At 40.5% G+C, this 16,619-nt stretch overlaps 1 protein-coding gene across 2 annotated transcripts in view; it reads right to left on the reverse strand.

Moving 5' to 3' along the window:
* AGO3 (argonaute RISC catalytic component 3) overlaps positions 1-7,843 on the reverse strand; it is a 137,098-nt gene extending 129,255 nt beyond the window's left edge. For both annotated transcript variants that reach the window (XM_081306197.1, XM_081306199.1), the window contains exon 1: positions 7,705-7,843. In XM_081306197.1, coding sequence (XP_081162323.1) covers positions 7,705-7,723 — 19 coding nt within the window. In that variant the 5' untranslated portion in view covers positions 7,724-7,843. The remainder of the gene's footprint in view (positions 1-7,704) is intronic.
* Between the last annotated feature and the right edge of the window lie 8,776 nt (positions 7,844-16,619).

Genomic DNA, 16,619 nt, shown 5'->3' on the forward strand with positions numbered 1-16,619 from the left:
AAGTATTGTGACCATCTACAACTAAATATATATAATATATGTGTGTGTGTGTTTGTGTGTGTGTATAAGAAAGCCGGGCTCCATGGCGCATGCCTACTAGGGAGGCTGAGGTAGGAGGATCATGAGTTCAAAGCTAGCCTCAACAAAAGAAGGTGCTAAGCAACTCAGTGAGACCCTGTCTCTAAATAAAAACACAAAACAGGGGTGGGGACATGGCTCAGTGGTCGAGTGCCCCTGAGTTCAATCCCTGGTACCTCCCCCCAACCAAAAAAAAAAAAAAATGAGAATAATAATAATATGATAGATAGATGTCTGGGAAGATAAACAAGAAAAAAATTAATAATGGTTTTACCTGGAGGACAGGACCGTACTATCTTCACTAAATATTTTAGGCTTCCCTGTGAATTGTTTGCTTTTTAAAATAATAAACATTATTTTATATCAGAAAAATTATTTTTGTTTTAGAAAAATATATTGTTAGTCTTTAAACCTTATATAATAAAATGCCTCTGATTTTATACATTTTAAGCCCACAAGGCCAACTAGTAAACATTAGCAATAGCAACTTTATTATGCTCCTACCTGCTAATTTCAAATTCCATTTATTCATTCAGTAAATCAGTCCAAACATATTACACTTATTATCATACTTATATTTACTAGTCACTACAGTTAAATAATCACTTGTAGAACTTTCAGCCTGTTGAGAGTTAAATTCCTCAAAAGGCAAGATGGGGCCCAGTACTATAGCGTAGGCATAGTCTGTAATTCCAGTGATTCAGGAGGCTAAGGCAGGAGGAGCACAAGTTTGAGGCTAATCTCTGACACATTAGCAAGGCTCTAAGCAATTTAGGGAGATCCTGTCTCAAAATAAAAAATAAAAAGGGCTGGGATGTGGTTCAGTGGTTAAGCACTCCTGGGTTTAATCCCTGGTACCCTCTCCCCCTCCCCCTCAAAAAAGGCAGTATGGAAACAATTTATTTTTATTTTTATTTCTTTTTTGAGAGGAATACCAGGGATTGAAACCAGGGTGTTTAACCACTGAGCCACATTATTAGTTCTTTATATTTTGAGACAGGGTCTCAAATTGTTTAAGGCCTTGCTAAATTGCTGAGACTGGCTTTGAATTTATAATCCTCCTGCCTCAGCCCTCCAAGCTGCTAGGTTTGTGGGTGTGCACTAGCTAGGTAAGAATTTTTTTTTAATTAATTTATTATTCCACAGCAGAATGCATTTTGATTCATTGTACACAACTGCAGTACAACTTTCTATTTCTCTGGTCCATCTCATTCCACTATAGGTAAGAATTTTTTAAAAAGGCATTTCTCCCCTTGAAAATAATAGGACATTATCTAAGTGACCCATTTTGCAATCCATTCTTTAACCCATTTTTAAAATTCAGAGAAATATTAGAATATTTAGAAATCAATTAGAGTAACAGTATTAATAATGACTCAAAAATAGTATTATGTACATCTACAATTATGAACATTTTCTGCATATGAAATACCTAAAAATATTTCCTGTCTATATTACATAGATACTGTCTGATTTCCCAAGAACTTGACAATTTGGAAATAATGTATAAAATAAATGGCTGATAGTGAAGCCAGATTTAAAATTAGGTAGTCAGTATAGTTAGGTAAATCGGGTCTAATATCAAGTAAGATCTAAAATGGAGGCCATGCTGATAATGATTCCGGGAAACCAGGACAGTTCATGGAATGTTAACGAAGTCCCAGAAAGGCCCTAGGCCAAAGTCCACCCCAAAGAAATGTTAATGGAACCCAGGAAACAGCCCCAAACAGATTTGGAGATAGCCCATCCCAAGAAGTGATAATGAAGTCCTTCCTGCCCAGATTACCTGTGTCCCACCCCTCCGGCCTTTCAACCTACATTCCATCACCAAAACTATAAAAAGGGGAGACAACCGCACTTCCACGGATTCCACCCCTTGGGTCCCCTTCTTCCTGCGGGAAAAGTCTTTTCTGCTGTCCTTAATAAACTTCTAATTTCTACTCTGACCTTGCCTCGGCGTGCTTTTCTGGTGTTATTCTTCAACATCGGGGAAGCAAGGACTCGTCACAGAGGTAACAATAGAATACAAAAAAATTTTCCAGATTATTTTATTAAACTGATATTCTAGACAAATGCACACAATTTTTAAAATAAAACATTTTATAACACTTATAAGAGAAAGCATTAGTTGTGTGACAAAGTTTTTCTGAATCTCAATAGTCTTTTTTTCTTTTTTAAAGCAGTGGATAGCCAAACAAAGTCATTAATATTAACATAGATAATGGCAGAAAACCACAAATTCCAAATACAGAAAGGCTGTTTATATATCCTAACAGAATAACCATTATGGTTGAAAAACCACACAATATTCTTTCTCACATCTGTTTTGTTAATGAGCCAAGAATGAAGGTCTATTGAGTATCCTAGACAACTGAATTTAAAAGTAGAAATGTCTGGTAAATGATGTTTATCCAAACATTATGAGACTAAACAGGTCTGGAAAAGATACTGTTCTTAAATTTATCTTTTTAGCTTTATCTTCCTGAAAACAAGTATCATTTTAGCTTTTTTTCTCCCAGTCATTATTTGTTATACATGTGGTAGTGGGGATGAACTCAGGGGCACTCTGCCACCAAGCTACGTCCCCAGCCCTTTTTATTTTAAGATAGGGTCTCTATATTATTTAAGATAGGGCTGGGGTTGTGGCTCAATGCTAGAGTGCTCGCCTAGCACGCAGGAGGCACCAGATTCGATCCTCAACACCACATAAAACTAAAATAAAGGCATTGTGTTCACCTACAACTAAATATATATATATATATATTTTAAAAAGATATGGTCTCACTAAGTTGGCTAGATTGGCCTCAAATTTATGATCCTCATGCCTCAGTCTCCAGAGTTGCTGGGATTACAAGTGTGCACTATCTTGCCCAGCACAACTTATTTTTTAAGGTTCCAGTATTAAGTACCTTTCAGGTAGACCCTCAATAATTTTAAGAATATAGAAATCAGTATTCAATCAGAATCCAACAGCTTAAGACAACTTGGCAAGAATTCTTCTCTAACCTAGGTTTTTTCCACATACAATAGAGAGCTCTTCCAGGAAATATCCCCTTTGTAGGGCCCCAGGCCTCTGCACATACTGTCAGGCTAGGCTTATAGAACCAAACAAATGCATTATTCCCAATGAAAAATACAAATAAATACATATTAATTCTAAATTACCAACTTATTACATAAAATTATCCAAAAGAGTGGAAGGAAGTAGCACCCAGATGATCTTTTCATTCATTCTAACTGCTTTCCAAAATAACTTTATTCCTTAATTAAAAGAAAATATTAGATTAATTTGGAATTTGGTTTAAAAATGGTTCTAGCAGGGTGACGGGCTCACTGGACATTTTTAAAATGTCTTCATGTTAACCAAATTTTATATACTATTTTTTCCTTTTCTTTAAGGTCTTTGTTTGAAAGAAAAAAAAAATGTTTCTTATCTCCTTTTCAGCTTTCCCTCAGAGCATAGCATCACTGACAGAAATTAAATTCTAAAATAAAAATCAAAATAATTTTGCACATTTCTGTATGTTCCACTTCTAAACATATACCAAAGGAAAAAAATTACAATGGCCACTGTAGGGCACCATAAGTGAAAACCCAGTAGAAAAACCTTTACTGCTTTCAAAATTCATGCCCACCAAACAGAAAAGCAATTTGACATTTTTTCCTTCAAGCAAAAAGACTTCCAAAGTGATAGATTGTTTGTTTTAAGTACTAAGCTAAGGGGTTAGGGATGTGGCTTAGTGGTAGAGAGCTTGCCCAGCATGCATAGGTCCCAGGTTCAATCCTGCAAAACAAACAAAAATACTAAATACTATACTGAGAACCTGATAATGTTATTTGTTTTGGTATTCTGATTCCACAATTTTTATCATTCTCATGTAATCCTCATTCTTGGTATACTTTTAGCTTCTATTCATGTAACTTTGGCTCCTTTGAAACTTAATCCCAAATGACTTGTAAAAAATTCCCAAGACAACTATATTCACAAATAAATTTAAAAGTTTACATAAGAAACAGTCTATTCACTTTTGCAATATTGTATAAAACTATTAAGCATGTTAAACTGATTTGTATATCACTAATTTATGGTAAATGTTTTCCTTCCATTATTGAATATAAATTCTTTCTGAGCAATAGTTTGAGTACCTAAAAAATACATACTAGAGTAGTACAGTTCTAAAAAATAGGTCCTCAGGAGAAGTAGCATCTAAAAGAACATTTCTGGGCTGGGGACATAGCTCCTTGAGTGAGGCCCTGGGTTTGATCTCCAGTACTGCAAAATAAACAAATATTTCTGCTGTTCCTATTCCCATTTTATATGAATATAAAACATAACCTACAGTCTTAGTTTAGCTGTAATCATACAATCAAAAACAGGGTTTCATCAAAAGTTTCCCTAAGTAAGCAGTCATAGCACAGATGCTAAATTATTATTATTTAAAAACTATGCCATTTTTTAACCTTAAATCAAAGTTCAGATGGTATTAATCAGTAGACTGTACAGGGCAAACTTAAAAACAATTTAAAATATTTCACATAAAAGAGAAGATGGGGGGCTGGGGATGTGGCTCAAGTGGTAGCGCGCTCGCCTGGCACGCGTGAGGCCCGGGGTTCGATCCTCAGCACCACATACCAACAAAGATGTTGTGTCCGCCGAGAACTAAAAATAAATAAATAAATATTAAAAAAAAAAAAAAAAGAGAAGATAGGGTTGTGGCTCATTGATAGAGTGCTCACGTGGCATGTGTGAGGCACTGGGTTGGATCCTCAGCACCACATAAAAATAAATAAAATAAAGGTATTGTGTCCATCTACCACTGGGAAAAAAAAAACAGAGAAGAACATACCAATATTTAGTGAGAAATGATTCACCAAAAAATAATTACAAAGCATTTGAAGTCTTCTAATATACCAAATAAATTTAACAGTTTTCTATTTATTCATGTAACAACCATCATGATTTCTGAGACTCTAACCAAATGAAAAACCTAACAGAATTCGAGAGCCAAGATTCAATACTAACCCAAGACTATTCGAGAACATCAAAAAATTTTAAGAGTATGAGACAGAGAGAGAAAGAGGAAGGGGGGTAGAAAATTCTGGATTTAGATTTTAGTTGCACATTTTACTTTACTTTCAAACCTTCAATCAGTATTATACATAAATAGCATTATATATATATATATATATGTACATATATATACAGTTTCAAGAAGAAAGAAAATTTTGTTTGCAATGGCGACAATCCTGAGCGAAACCATAGCTTATCTTTGTTATTAGACTAAAGTCAATCACACTAACTGCACTGAAGTAAGAACTTTACAATTTAAAACAGCCAAGTGTGTGGTCAATAAATCTAACTATAGTTCCCCCAATGTGAAGACAAGTAAATAGATATATATTTCAGCAACAGAACCTCTAAAAAGAAATGTAAAACTCATTTTCTGGCCATATTTAGCTAGTTGTACTAGTTGACAAGGTGGTTTCATGTCATAAATTTTCATTTGCTTTGTTTGCAGTCTTGGGGATTGAACCCAGGCCCTCAGGCAAGTGAGGCAAGAGCTCTATTACTAAGCTGCACTCCCAGCCCTTCAATAAAAGTTTTCTTTTGAGACAGGGTCATGCTGTATTGCTGAAGCTGGAGCTTGCAATCCTCCTGCCTCAGCTGACAGAGTAGCTGAGATTACAGGCATGTGCTACTGCAACCAGCTCAGAAGTATTTTCTAAGTTATTGCCCACATGTTTGGGCATATGTTACTATGAAAATCCAAAGGATAAAAAGAGAAAAACCTTTGAAATATCCTCAAAAGTTTTAGCATGATTAGTAAAATGTAAGTTTCTCAGGCTTGACAACAGGACAGTTAAGTAAAAATTGCCAGTAGCTCCAAATCATCACATTTCTAGTACAAGAAAAACAAAGAGTATGGAAGGATTAAAAAAAAAAAAAAAAAAAAAAAAGAGGCAACTAGGCATGGTGGCTTATGCCTGTAATCCCAGTGAATTGGGAGGCTGAGGCAGGAGAATCACAAACTTAAGGGCACCTTGGGGAGTCCCTTTCTCAAAATAAAAACTAAAGGGGCTGGGGATGTGGCTCAAGCGGTAGCGCGATGCATGCGGCCCGGGTTCGATCCTCAGCACCACATACAAACAACGATGTTGTGTCCGCCGATAACTAAAAAATAAATATTGAAAAATTCTCTCTCTCTCTCTCTCTCTCTCTCTCTCCCTCTCCCTCTCTCTCTCCCTCTATCACTCTCTCTTTAAAAAATAAAAAAAATAAAAAATAAAAAGGATGGAGATGTAGCTCAGTGGTAGAGTGTCCCTGGGTATAATCCTCATTCCTACCCTGCCTCACCTAGTACTGAAAAATAAAGGAAAAGACAGGGCAGTTTTGTAAATACACAAATCAATTAAAAAAGGAAAATTTAATACTCTTCATAGTCTAGACTAACTTGTTTCTAAGAAGATATGCAGAAGGCAAAAACTGGAGCAAGAAAAAGAGAAATGGTTGAAATTGGGTATAGAAAATTCCATGTAATAAAACTTGTAAAAAAAAATCCACATTCATAATTTCTGAGTGCCCTTTTGTATCCACTTGACAATTATATTTCCTAACTTGTTCAACAAAGCTTTTTTATGTCACTGTTTTTTCTTTTATTTAAAGTTTTTCTTGTATTGAGATATATCTCAAATTGGCAAAAAAGAAATGTGAAATTCTTGGACTTGTAATACCAGTGACAAATCACCCCTCCTCTCATATTTTGAAAAGTGTAAATTAATGATCGTTTGGATGAAGTGTACTTTCAAAGCTGACATACAAGCATGATCATTTGGTAAGAAACTGTTATGTAATGCCTGTTTTATGTGCCTTAATTTCTTTAGGACCATAAACAGTATTTTTTCCTTTTTCCAAAGGCCACTATTGCCCATGTTGCCATTTTTCCTCAAGAATGTCATTACCCCTCTCCTCAAAGAGCAGTTTTCCTAAATTCCAAATTTCCAGAACTATGACAACTGGTTCTCCGGGATAGAGAATGGAAAGAAGAAGAAAAACTACTGTCAGTAATTTTAAGATCCACCTTCCCGTTACAAGCAGAGACCTAGGCTGATATGACATTTCCAAGCTCCTCGGAAACTACACACACCACGCTACCACAGAGATCAGAAGAGATGTCGGAGATGAACGCAATGCCATTTTGCATCTCAAGTCGCACTGACACCTATTTCAAACTTAATCTCATCCGCTATCACAGAGTCTTCACCTGCAGCTTACGAGGTAGGTAAGAGAGAAGGCCGGTCGCGGCACACAATTCGGTTAAAGGACACGCACACCGTTACACCTTCACTGGAATAACGAAAGCTACGGCAAACCACACCACGTTCTCAGGAAAAAACCACTCTCGGGAAGGAGGAAAAAAATAAAATAAAAGTAACGTCGCTCAGATAATCCCAAACTTAAGCCCTCCTGGCAACGACGCCAACTCAGTGGTCCCTGGGGAGCTGCGGTGGGGCCGCAAGACCAGCGACGCCCGCACGACGCGCACCTGGGGCGAAAAGGAGCGACGACGCTTGGGGACAACAGCGGGGTGACACCCGCACTTACTCGGCCCCACAGCTCTGACTCACCTGCGGAGCCGATTTCCATTCATGGAGCTGGGGGGAGTGCTTGGGGCGAGAACGGCGCCCGCCACAGGGGCGAGGAGGCGGCGAGGGGACGACGCGGCGCGACAGGCACCTCACTCGGCCCCGAGGCTGGGGACGACGACGACGGATTCCCCTCCGCTACCGCACTCCGAAGGCGCTCGGCCGGAAGGGCCGCGGTCGAGAGACAGCCCGGGATCAGGCAAGGGAAAGGAGAGGCGTGAGGCGAGGAGAGGGGACCCGGTCCGGAACTTGCGTCGCCGGCGGCCCCAGACGCTCCCGCTGCTCCCCACCACCGCCGCCGCGCTCCCCGGAGCCGCCCCCGGAAGCCCGCCGGCGTCAGTTCCGCCGTCCCGCTCGCCCGGCGTCGGCGCCTCGCCTCCGGGACCCGAGCCGTAAGGGAGCGACGTCGGTGCGGGCGCGGCCGGCGCGGAGGACGCCGGGGAGGTGTCAGGGAGCCGGCGCCGAGCCGGGTGGGGCCGCGGGCGCGCGCAGCGGTGCCGGCCGGAGACAGCCCCGAGGGGCCGGCCTTCCAGCGCCATCTGGGCGGGGGTGCCGCTCACCCACTGCGACATCGCGGCCGTCGGAGCCTACCTGAGCGGCAGCCTACCTGGCGCGGGCTGCAGCCGAGGCCGCGAGCCAAGCCTGCCCCGGGTGGGCCGCTTCTCGGGCTGGGGAGTGACCGCAGCGAGCGGTCTCTCCAGTTCCATAGTGTTGCTTTAGCAACACGGGGAAGTAGTGCACAGTATCGGGTGAAAACAGATGATTAGGAAACATGACTTTATACAAACATCAGATGGAATGATTTCCACATTTCAAACTCTTTAATAGCGGCTCCTTACACTGAAAAAAACAAACTCTTTTCCAGGATGAAAATGCCTGGCATAAAGGGGTCCCTTGCCTTTCTCCTCGTGATTGGTCGGCTTCCAATTCCTCCAGCGGGCCAAGGGCTTCACTTTGCAGACTCAGAGCCTCTGCTTTTGGCTCCCAAGACCAGAAAGCCCCTTCTCCCCACCCTCCCCTTACTCACCACCGAAGTCTAGCCCCTTGTAAGCCATCTCAGAAGAGCCTTTTCTGGACCAATATCCTACGGGGGTGCATCCCTGCTATTATATTTCCTCGGTAACCCTTTCCCCCAAGTCTGTAGCTTGTTCAGTTGACTGACTACTCCATTGTATATCCCCCTACCTAGTACAATGTAAGCTTTGTAAATAAACTAGGTCCAGCAGATCAGGCAAATGACAGACCCTTAAAAAATATCTGTTGCCCTAGTGATACCTGATCCTTTGCAGGCTGAGCAAAATGCTTAATGTTTTTTTCCTGTGCCCCTAAGTATCAGTACCATTTAAGCTTTAAAAAATACACATATATATTTAAATTATATATATATATATATAATTTAAATATATATATAAATAAAATATAATTTAAATATATATATATATTTTAGTAGTAGTTGGACACAATACCTTTATTTATTTTTATGTGGTGCTGAGGATTGAACTCAGGGGCTCACGCATGCTAGGCGAGCGCTCTACCACTGAGCCACAACCCAGCCCTGTTTAAGCTTATTTTAAAAAATCAAAAATTATTTCTCAAAAAGGAAAAAGAAAAAAATCATCCTAATTATGCGCGCGCACACACACACACAGAGTGGGATTTGGGATTAGTCACTTGATTCTTTGGGCTTCAGTTTTCTCACCTGAAAAACTGAAAGAACAGCATGTCCCTTTCAAAGTCATAAGGTTAAGGAATGTACATAAAGCAGAGAAACCCCTCCTTCAAGGTTAATGAATAACAAAAGAATTCACTATATAGTTACAATCCTAAAGCTCTTAATAGGTTCACCTATCTATAATAAATGCTTAATAATTGGAGGGGACTCTAAACCACGTCTGACTTGGATTGTTTCACTTTCTTCTTCCTTCACATCCCTACCCCTGAGACTGAAAATACACTCCCCAGGGCTGGGGATATGGCTCAAGCTCGCCTGGCATGCGTGTGGCATGGGTTCGATCCTCAGCACCACATACAAACAAAGATGTTGTGTCCACCGAGAACTAAAAAATAAATATTAAAAAAAATTATCTCTCTAAAAAAAAAAAAAAGAAAGAAAATACACTCCCCAATTATAAAATATCAAATTAAATGTCACCACATGAAACACCACATTTTGAAAGTAATTTTCAGTCCTTGGCTGTACAAAATCCAAATCTTGGTAGCAGAATCTAACAGGGTAAACACCAACTCTTGTGCAAGGGCCTATCACACCCTTAACTTCTGATTCATATAGATCTCTAAATGAATGCTGCCTTATTTACCTTCTCCCAGAAAAGACATGGTGGTGAACTCTCAATGTGGGGTACTTGTCCTTTTTTTTGGACATTGATGGGGCAGAATTTTAATTCTGATTCAATTCAATAAATGTCTCTGATGCCTAGGCTACTTCTGCTTCCAGAATCCCACCTCTTCAGAGTAAGTCCACGTGAAAGGCTCATGAATTATCATGAAGTGGGAAGACAAAAAGGTTTGGATCAGCCTGCCAAAGGCAAAGCTCAACAGTTTCTCCCCCAGCACTATGCCCTGATTTTGGATAAGTCATTCTCAACTGAGTCTGCTCATAAGGGAACAGAGAAAGATCTTTGAATTTCTTCTTAACTGCCATTGCCTCAGTGCCTAAAACAGTGCCAGTGCCACACACAACAGCATTTAGTAAATATTTGTTGGTTGGGTGGATGAGTAAATGAATGGGCTTCAAGGATAGAGCTCAGGAAGCAAGCTAAAATTCTGGTCTTATTCTTATGGTTCTGATGTGTTCTCAGAAGGAAAAACTATAAAATGATACAAAAATCTCAGGTGCAGAGAAGTTAATGCCCTCTGAATGTTGAGTGCCTCTGCAGTCACCCAATGCAAAAATTTCTTACAATATGATACAAAAAGCACAAACCAGAAAACTTTAAAAAGGCAATAGACTGAGCTTTAAATTAATAAACTAGACATGAAAAGTGAAAACTTCAGCTCTTCAAAATGAAAAGGCAAGCCACAGATTGGGAGAAAATATTTGCAAAACATATATCCAACAACAAAAAGTTATCTAGAATACAGCTAAATAAGACAACCCAATTTTTTAAAGGGTAAAAGATGAGAATAATTTTAATGAAGAGATCAGGATAGCAAATAAGCACATGCGAAAATGTGGTCATCAGGGAAAGGCATGAGATATCAGCTACCCAGTGCAGAGGAGAGTGTGCCCAGCTGCCTACTTTAACAAGCGTTAAGGTCCCAAGTCCAGCAAGCCCATCTCCTTCCTTGCTGCCACTATTATTTTACTCCACTCAGCACTTTCATACTCCTAGGCTTCCTGTGTTTGATAAGAAATATCACTGTATAAAGATAGCATCCACCAGCATTTTCTGCAAGGCAGAAAGAAAGCAACTTTGTACTTCAGCAAACACACAATAAAACACAGCTTTAAGGACAGACAGCTAAGGTTGAAGGCCCTCTTCTACTCAATGTGAATGAACTTTGAGAAAGTCACTCAAGAGATTCAAGTTCCTCATCTATAAAAGGCAGAGTAACATAAAAAGCAGATGCTCCTTGATGCCTAATAACCTTATCCCTTCTTTCTTGCTAGTAGACACGATTAGTCTTCCCAGCCTTCCACATGATTCAAAGGGTAACTCCTGATTACTTTAAGCTACTCATGAAGGATGATCTTATTTGCTTTGCCAATGACAGAATAGGAGTAAGATGATGAGTGTTTTCTAGTAAATAAAGACAGGAGACTGATCTGCTAGACATTCCTGTGAAAGATTTTTCTTGCTTTGGAAATGCGACACTGGTGACAGTTTGTCCCTCTTCTGGTAGAGACTGTTTGGCTAGTATTTCCTTCTTGGAATCATAGTAGCCATCTTGGGACCACAAGTATGAGGATAAATCGACACAAAAGGTAGCAGCAAAAGACTGCAATCTGGCTATATGGTGTTAATTACTCACTTTGTTAACCAACCTTTGAGGACTTAAATAAGGACTTCCTGTCATGTGAAATGGTTTCCTGATCTGTACCAATTTAATCAGAACATTGTAATGTGATTAAAGGTAATTGATAAACTATTTGATTGCTATGAAGATGCAGTTACATAACAGATACTGTTTAAACAAATACTTCTAAGTAATCAAGACTTTTTTTTTTTTTTTTTTTTTTTTTTGCAGCTCATAGACATTTTCTAAAAACCTGGTCAGAGACAGACACAGGAGAGCACGCCTGTAATCCCAGCTACTGGGAAGGATGACACAGGAGGTTCACAAGTTCAAGGTCAGTTTGAAATCTCAAAATAAAAAAATGAAAAGTGCTGGGAAACATACCTCAGGGTTAAAGCACCCAAATTTGATCCCCATTGCTGGGGAGGGGGGAACTGGTTGGGAGCTTCCACCCCACCCCCACCCCACCTTCTCCCCCCTCCTTCTGGTAAGAATCTTTTATTTATTTTTATGTGGTGCTGAGGATGAAACCCAGTGCCTCACACCAGCTAGGCAAACTCCCTACCCCCATTTTAAGAGGAAATCTCCCTGCCTCTGGAAGATGGGGATGAGAGCCTAAGGGCTTACATCCTAGAAAGGGCTCTCAACATTACTTTGCCCAAAAAGACATTGATAAGAAGATGGTGGTGACACTGTTGTTGAGGACTTGTCTATGAACAACAGTATGTTCCTGCAGGGAAACCACAAAGGCCTAAAAATCCTTGCTGTGGTGTCCTGGAAAAAGCAGGTGTGATGCATAAGTGGAGGATTTCTAAATGCGCCTTATTCCCCAGCAACTCCATCTTCCCAGCTCCTTCCTCCACAATCTTGCTGCTTTGAAAGACTTCTTCTGTCATGCTGAGTATACCTTTGAAGCCAGCAAGCTTTCCTCAGCATACAGACATGAGCAATAAATGGAAAGCTAGAAGCAAAAAGGTAGAGCTAACTTTCCAATTCAACAATACTTTCTATTTAAAGCAGTACACACCTTAGCCTGGGGATGGATCAGATTCAGAACTTTAAACATCTCCTTGCACTATAATCCTTTCCTTTAGCCCCCAAGCCCTAACTGCCATGAGATTCTGGGGCCTAGTTCACTCTTCCCCAAAGCATCTGCTAGACAAGAATGGAGCTGCATAATATCTTGTCAACTAATAGGGCAGAAGTAAGGCTATTCAATCAATGCTGAAAAAGGATGTCCAGGGGTGCAGGGACAAGACTTCACTCAAAACCTTAGGCCCTAGGACCAGACAGTACAGGCCCTGGGCTCCCAGTTTCTTTGAGAAGTAACCAATAGACAAACACAGAAGCCCTTTCAAAATCACTCATTTCTAAAACTGATGTTTATAGCAAACTTTTGTCATAATGTTCATCCTACCCACCCCACCTGGGTTGGGGATCCCACTCGAGGCCTCATGTATTCTAGGCAAGTACTCTTCCACTAAGCTATACTACCAGTCAAGATCATAAATATATTTTATTTATTTTTAAAATATTTTTTAGTTGTTGATGGACCTTTATTTTTATATATGTGGTGCTGAGAATCGAACCCAGTGCCTCACACATACTAGGCAAGCACTCTTCCACTGAGCTACAACTCCAGCCCCTTTTGTTTTATTTCAACTGGGAAACATCTACTTCATGTTCCAATTTGCTCTTCTAAAACAGCATGGGTCTCACTGGCTCTTTCCCAAGGGAATCTGGCAGGTGGCAGCCACAGGTTAGCGCTGCAATTTGAAAAGTCACAGCACTGGGCCTCCAGAGGAATGCTAGGCCCATTAAACACATACCGGCTGCCAGTGATGATTTCTTACAGGGCTTTGTGCCAGAATCCTTCCCTGAACCAATTTCCTTCCCCCAGTGTACAAATATAACAATGCTCCAGCAGTACTAGGGAAAAATGCCAGAACTAACACGCTTGGTAACTGTACTCCAGCTTAAGGTACAAAGCCACAGAACCTCCAAAGTTGGGGAAAAAGTGGGAAAAGATGATAATCTGGTGAAGTTTCTGCTTACCTGAAGATTCAGGAATGCTGCCTCTGAAATGCTGCTCCATCCTGCAATACTCAGTATCACTTCTTGACCCCAGTCCCATATTCATGAACCACAGATTACTAATTCATTTTACTTCCATTCTCAAATGTTGGTATATGCTATGACACTCATGACAAAAATTAACAGAATGTAGTTTCTACTCCTAGAAATTCATAGGTTCTGGAGAAGAAAAGTCATGAAAATAAACACAGCTAGTTAAGTGCTATCTAGTACACCAGTACATCATTTAAGATGCTGCTTGGAAACGAACAAACAAAACCAAAAATTTATTCTTTTACAAGTATCTCCTAAGGCCTTAACAGGAGAAAGTTGGAGGTGGTAGTGGTGTTGGTTATGGTGAATAACATATTAGACCTAGTCTTATTTTTCCCCCAATGTTCATTTTTGAGAATTACTGGAGAATGATAAGTAATATTGTTGTTAAAATCTCAAACAAGATAAAGAGGAGGACAGGGGCTGGGGATGTGGCTCAAGCGGTAGCGCGCTCGCCTGGCATTCGTGCGGCCCGGGTTCGATCCTCAGCACCACATACCAACAAAGATGTTGTGTCCGCCCATAACTAAAAAAAATAAATATTAAAAAAAAAAAAGATAAAGAGGAGGACAGTAAGATAAGGGGAAAAAATACTCCCTTTCTGTAGTTCATGTTGTTAATCATTTCTTGGACCATCTTCTCTCTTTTCTCCCACCTTGTTAAACCAGTCCCCCCCCACACACACACACCCAGAGGCATCTACTAGTGATTTGATTTGACTGTTACCTTAGGTTCTGTTTCTCCTATCCCTTAAAAGGAATTTCCTAGGGTGGTTCACTGTTTTTCTCAACTTTTTCTCAGCTGTCATCGTGCCTTTGGGTTTTTTTTTTTTTTTTTTTTAGTTTTCGGTGGACACAACATCTTTATTTGTATGTGGTGCTGAGGATCGAACCTGGTCTGCAAGCATGCCAGGCGAACGCGCTACCGCTTGAGCCACATCCCCAGCCCCCATGCCTTTGGTTTTAACTACCATTTATACACCTATGACTCCAATATCTATAACTGTGTTTTGTAGTTCTACCTGGCATCAAAACTATATTTACTGGAAGCTTGAACTTCATTGCCTCACAAGTGCCTCAAAACTCAGTTTATTCAAAGCTACTTATCTTTCATCACAACATCCCATTTTTATTAGAACATCACAACATACTCACATGTTCCTACTAGAAACCTGTGCACTGGCCTCTACTCCTCTACCCCTTTTATCAGCCAGGGAGTCTGACTAATTCTATTTCTTATCTTCAATCTGCCTTTTCTTCTCTCTCTCTGTTGATACACAGCCTTGTTCTAGTCCCTTAATACCTTTCTCCTGTACCAGGGGACTTTGTAGCTAATCACATCTACTGAACTTGATGCTCCTTAAGGAAGTCCTCTGTTACTCATTTTTGTGTTTTTAATTTTTGTGCAGTGCTGGGAATCGATCTCAGGGCCTCGTGCTTGCTAGGCAGGTACTCTGCCACTCAGCTACATTTCTAGCCCATTTTCCTTGTTCTTGAAATGTGCCTGCCTTTTCTCCCACAATACCACTGTCACAGTGCTTTCCATGTTTATTGAATGAATACTTGGAGGCCCTGTGAAGTATGATTGCATAACAATCTATTAGTTCATCCTAAAAACTATCAGAGATGTAATTAATCCCAAAGTTGTTTTTTTTTTTTTTTGGGGGGGGAGGTGTTGAGGAAAAAAAAAAGAGAGAGAGACTGCACTTTAGAAATAGAAGCCACTGTTGTCTTTATAAAACACAGAATTGTGCTGCTGCTGTTGCTTGCTTCTGAAGGAACTGTACAATACAGCTGCTGGGATAATTTCACAATGGACTGGACAAGGTACAGCTCAAAGCAGGACACAAACACAAGTCTCAAAGGGAAACAAACGCAAACAAGTACACAGCTGTGGGGCTCCAGGGACACTTCCCCATCCATGCTGGACTTGAGAGGGATAAAAAGTTTAGAAACTAAAGTGAAACCCAGAGTAGTCACACATGCCCACCACATGGCTGCTAAGTGCAACATCACACACCAATCAGGTTGGACTGTGTGTACAGGAAAGTCATTTCATTTTTCCTTATTGCTACTACACCAGGGGACTCAGTGCATTTGGACACATTGTCTTTACTTGCACAATTCTTGGAGAGTTTCCCATTTTCCTTTTTAAAGTAGGAAATCTGCCTTCCCCACATCATTGTTTTGAGCCCATTCCTTCCACTCCCTTTCTTGGGCTCCCAAACAGCAGCCAGAGGTTCTAAGTCAGGAGTAGAGTAAGGGGAGAGCACCAACCCAGCCTCTCTCCCGGCCAAGGGAGGAGGCAAGTCCTAGTAAGTGGAGGGAAAGAGAAAACCAGAGAATTCCCTCCTCCCCAGTCTGCTTAGAAGGCCTAGAGGGAAGAGTGCCCTGCATATCCCTGCCATGATCAGACTTGAAGAAGAAAGGCTTCCCAGCTACCATCCTGGATCTGCCCAAACCCAGTAAATAAATAAAAATTACTTTCCCCAACATTGTTTCCAAAACTGCCTTTTGGCTAGTTTGAGATGACTTTTCTACCCTGAAAAGGAAGGAGCTTCCATCCTTTTTTGTCACACAGGATGCCAGGTCTAGCCTTGCAGATAACCACATCAGCAAGGTAAGAAAACAGTGTCTTCTTGGCTGTTCATCATGTGTGCAGTCTTATTCACATCATTCTGGACCAAAAAAAAAAAAAAAAAAGAAAGAAACTATCCAAAAACACTGCTTCTCAGCCAAAGAGGACACCACAGAGGAGCTATCTCACAGGTGGGGACTAGGAGCTTTTTAGGG

Source organism: Spermophilus citellus, assembly GCF_964194105.1.
Source record: "Spermophilus citellus genome assembly, chromosome: 9".
Classification (NCBI taxonomy): Eukaryota; Metazoa; Chordata; class Mammalia; order Rodentia; family Sciuridae; genus Spermophilus; species Spermophilus citellus.